The following is a 2937-nucleotide window of genomic DNA, read 5'->3' as shown; positions in this document are numbered from 1 at the left end:
CCATTCCGTGGTGGGGAGAGCCATAAACACAGTTTGGAAAACCCTGGCCCAGATCATCAGACACAATCCCCTCGTCTCCAGGAACTGGAGGGCAGAGACTAGAATAGGAAACAGCATTCTCCTTGTTCTCAAACCAGCACGAAGGCCCAGCCTTTAAGCGGCAACAACACTGGACATGGGAATCAGAGGACCAAGGTTGTGTCTGAGCTCTGCTACTTAGGACTTTGGGTGAGTCTGGGCGTCTGCTTCCTTGTTTGAAAAATGAGGAGCTTGGAAAAACTGTCTTGCCAGGCTCCTTCCAGCTCGAGATCTGATGGGATATTGGACGTGTGGAACAAACAGGGCTGTCCCTCCTTCCTTCTCACTGTCTTCCTTCTCTTTTCTCCTTACGGATGCCCCTCAAACTTCCCTTCACCTCCTCTTTCCCTATCCCACCATCCTCTCTTTATCCCTTCGCCTTTCTCTGCACCCCTTACCCTTTCCAAAGCCCCACCCCTCAGCACAACCTCAGGACCAGCGCAATGAGCCATCTGGAGCCCTCGATGATGGGCTCCCCCCCCACTCACATGCGTGGGCGCACACACACGAAAAGGTTGAACACAGCACATGTACACAGGACCTTGGCTCTGAAGCCAGGCTATTTATACCCCCTTGGCACACAGGGGCCCGCAGATGGCTTAAAAATCCCAACCCCCCAGAGGGGAGGAGGGCCATTCTGGCCAGGCCAATCGCCATGGCCTTAGCGTGCCCTCGCCCACTGCAACCAGGGGCTGGCTGAGGCTCGGCCAGCCCACAGCTCCAGAAGCCACCTTAAAGAAAATGGCGGACAAGCCAAGCTCCGCCAGGTGGGGCCTCTGGAGGGATCTGTCTGTCCTGCCGTCTGTCCATCTCTCTGTCCATCCATCTCTTTTGTTCTCTCTCTCTCTCCCCCTCCTGTTTCTTTAGTGTTGGTGAGTTGAAGAAAAGGGGCAAGCAGGAAAATGGCTCCCAAAGGCCCCCTAAATGGGGGGAGGCTAGCGCTTCCTAGAAACATGGCCATACTGAGTCCTGGGCCCCCTCCCTGGCTGAGCCCACAGGGGTCCTTCCCCCCACCCAATGAGGGAGCCACGCCCGGGGCGTTGTGCATAAAGTGTGAAGGCGTGACCCCCAGACCATGGGCCCATAGCCCCACCCCCAGGGCCTCCCCAGGCCCTACTCAGGCCTTCAGTTGGTGCCACTGAGCCACGGGCTGCCGAGGTCGGGCAATCATGTCCTTCCAATGCTTCACCTCACCAGGACCGCTCTTCCAGGACAGATAGATCTGGACAGAGGAGAGTGAAAGGGGGAATCAATCACTCAATTATCAAGCATTTATGAAGTGCCTACTGTGTACTGGCCACTCTGCTAGGTGAGCCTTTAGCCTATCCTGGGAGATAACAGACATGCATGAAAGTGTAAGTATACAAAGTAAATGCAAAATTATTTTTTGAAGGGAGGTACTCACTGCTGGGGGTGTGGGGGTGGCTGTGCGTCAGTGAAGGCCTTATGTAGAACCTGGTGCTTAAGCTGAAACTTTGAAGTAAGAGGCCACAGTGAGGAGGGAGGGCAACCCAGACATGGCGATCAGCCTGGGCAAAGGCACAGAGGTGGGAGATAGACTATGTGACAGGAACGGCAAGAAGCCCATTGGGGCCGACGTTCAGACGTGTTGAGAGGAGGGATGCGTGCTGAAGGTGGAAAGGTGGGAAGGGGCCAGTCCCAAAGAGCTTTGAATACCAAACTAGGGAGTTTTGGGCTGATTCTAGAGGTAAGAAGGGAGACAATGGGGTTTCCTGATGGGGCCTTGAGAGTCAGATCTAATTTTAGGACTCTTACTTGGCGGTGGGCAGGGAGGCACACTGGTCGCTAGTGCAGCAGGCCAGGCTCTGACCCTCTAGGGCTATGGGACCTTTCTGAGCCTCTCTTAAATGGGGGGGGGGTAATTTTTACAGGTTGTCCTAAGAAAGTGCTTTGAAAACCTTGTGACCCTATAGAAATGTGAGTGATGATTGCCCGGATCATAAAATCACAGATTTGGAGCAGGGAGCCACCTGTGGTATCATCTGGGCCCACCCAGGCTTTACAGATGGGGCCACTGAGGCCAAAGAGGCTCAAGGGACTTGCCCACAGTCACGCCTTCGGGGAGTTAGCTCAGAAGAAACCAGGCATCCAGGAGAAATGATGCTGGGGGGGAGGTGGGCCTGAACAGGAGAGCTAACACGATCTCAACATTATGAAGGAAAGTGACTGAGACAGACTTCAGGGCTCTGATCAAGGTAATGATCACCCAAGAATGCCAGAGAACCAAAGAGGAAGTGGGCTGCCCATCCTTGGATGGGGAGGAGAGGGACTCAGGTGCAGAGCTCGCCAGGTGTTTCCAGGCAAGATTGTTACAATGCAGATTTGTTTGGCTCTAATGTCGTGTTACAAAGAGCAGGGCCAGGGAGGAGAAATGGGTGCAAGAAAATGGGAAGGAAAGGAAAAATGGAGTGACAATGAAATACTCAAAGATGTACAGAGTAGAGGTTCTGAGGGGATGTGGGCAAGCAGGGCCATGCGAATCCTTGCTTCCTTCTCTTCCTCCCTCCTTCTTTCCTTCCCTCCTTCCTTCCTTCTTTCCTTCCTTCCTTCCTTCCCTCTCTCTTTCCTTCCTTCCCTCTCTCCTTCTTTCCCTCCTTCCTTCCCTCTCTCCTTCCTTCCTTCCTTCTTTCCTTCCTTCCTTCCCTCCTTCCTTCCTTCCTTCTTTCCTTCTTTTCCTCTCTCCTCTCCTTCCTTCCCTCTCTCCTTCCCTCCTTCCTTCCCTCTCTCCTTCCTTCCCTCTCTCCTTCCTTCCTTCCTTCTTTCCTTCCTTCCTTCCCTCCTTCCTTCCTTCCTTCCTTCTTTCCTTCTTTTCCTCTCTCCTCTCCTTCCTTCCCTCTC

The 2937-nt window shown here is 53.6% G+C and overlaps 1 protein-coding gene across 3 annotated transcripts in view; it reads right to left on the bottom strand.

The window, feature by feature from the left end:
* Window positions 1–609: 609 nt before the first annotated feature.
* The window catches only part of SYT7 (synaptotagmin 7), an 84873-nt gene continuing 82545 nt past the window's right edge, over window positions 610–2937 (bottom strand). For all 3 annotated transcript variants that reach the window (XM_027858767.1, XM_027858768.1, XM_027858770.1), the window contains one exon: window positions 610–1300. In XM_027858767.1, coding sequence (XP_027714568.1) covers window positions 1196–1300 — 105 coding nt within the window. In that variant the 3' untranslated portion in view covers window positions 610–1195. The remainder of the gene's footprint in view (window positions 1301–2937) is intronic.

The sequence above is a fragment of the Vombatus ursinus genome, unplaced genomic scaffold (genome assembly GCF_900497805.2).
Source record: "Vombatus ursinus unplaced genomic scaffold, bare-nosed wombat genome assembly UNPS02013931.1, whole genome shotgun sequence".
NCBI lineage: Eukaryota > Metazoa > Chordata > Mammalia > Diprotodontia > Vombatidae > Vombatus > Vombatus ursinus.
The sequence above is the reverse complement of the archived record's forward strand: the minus strand, read 5'-3'. Positions and strand labels throughout refer to the sequence as shown.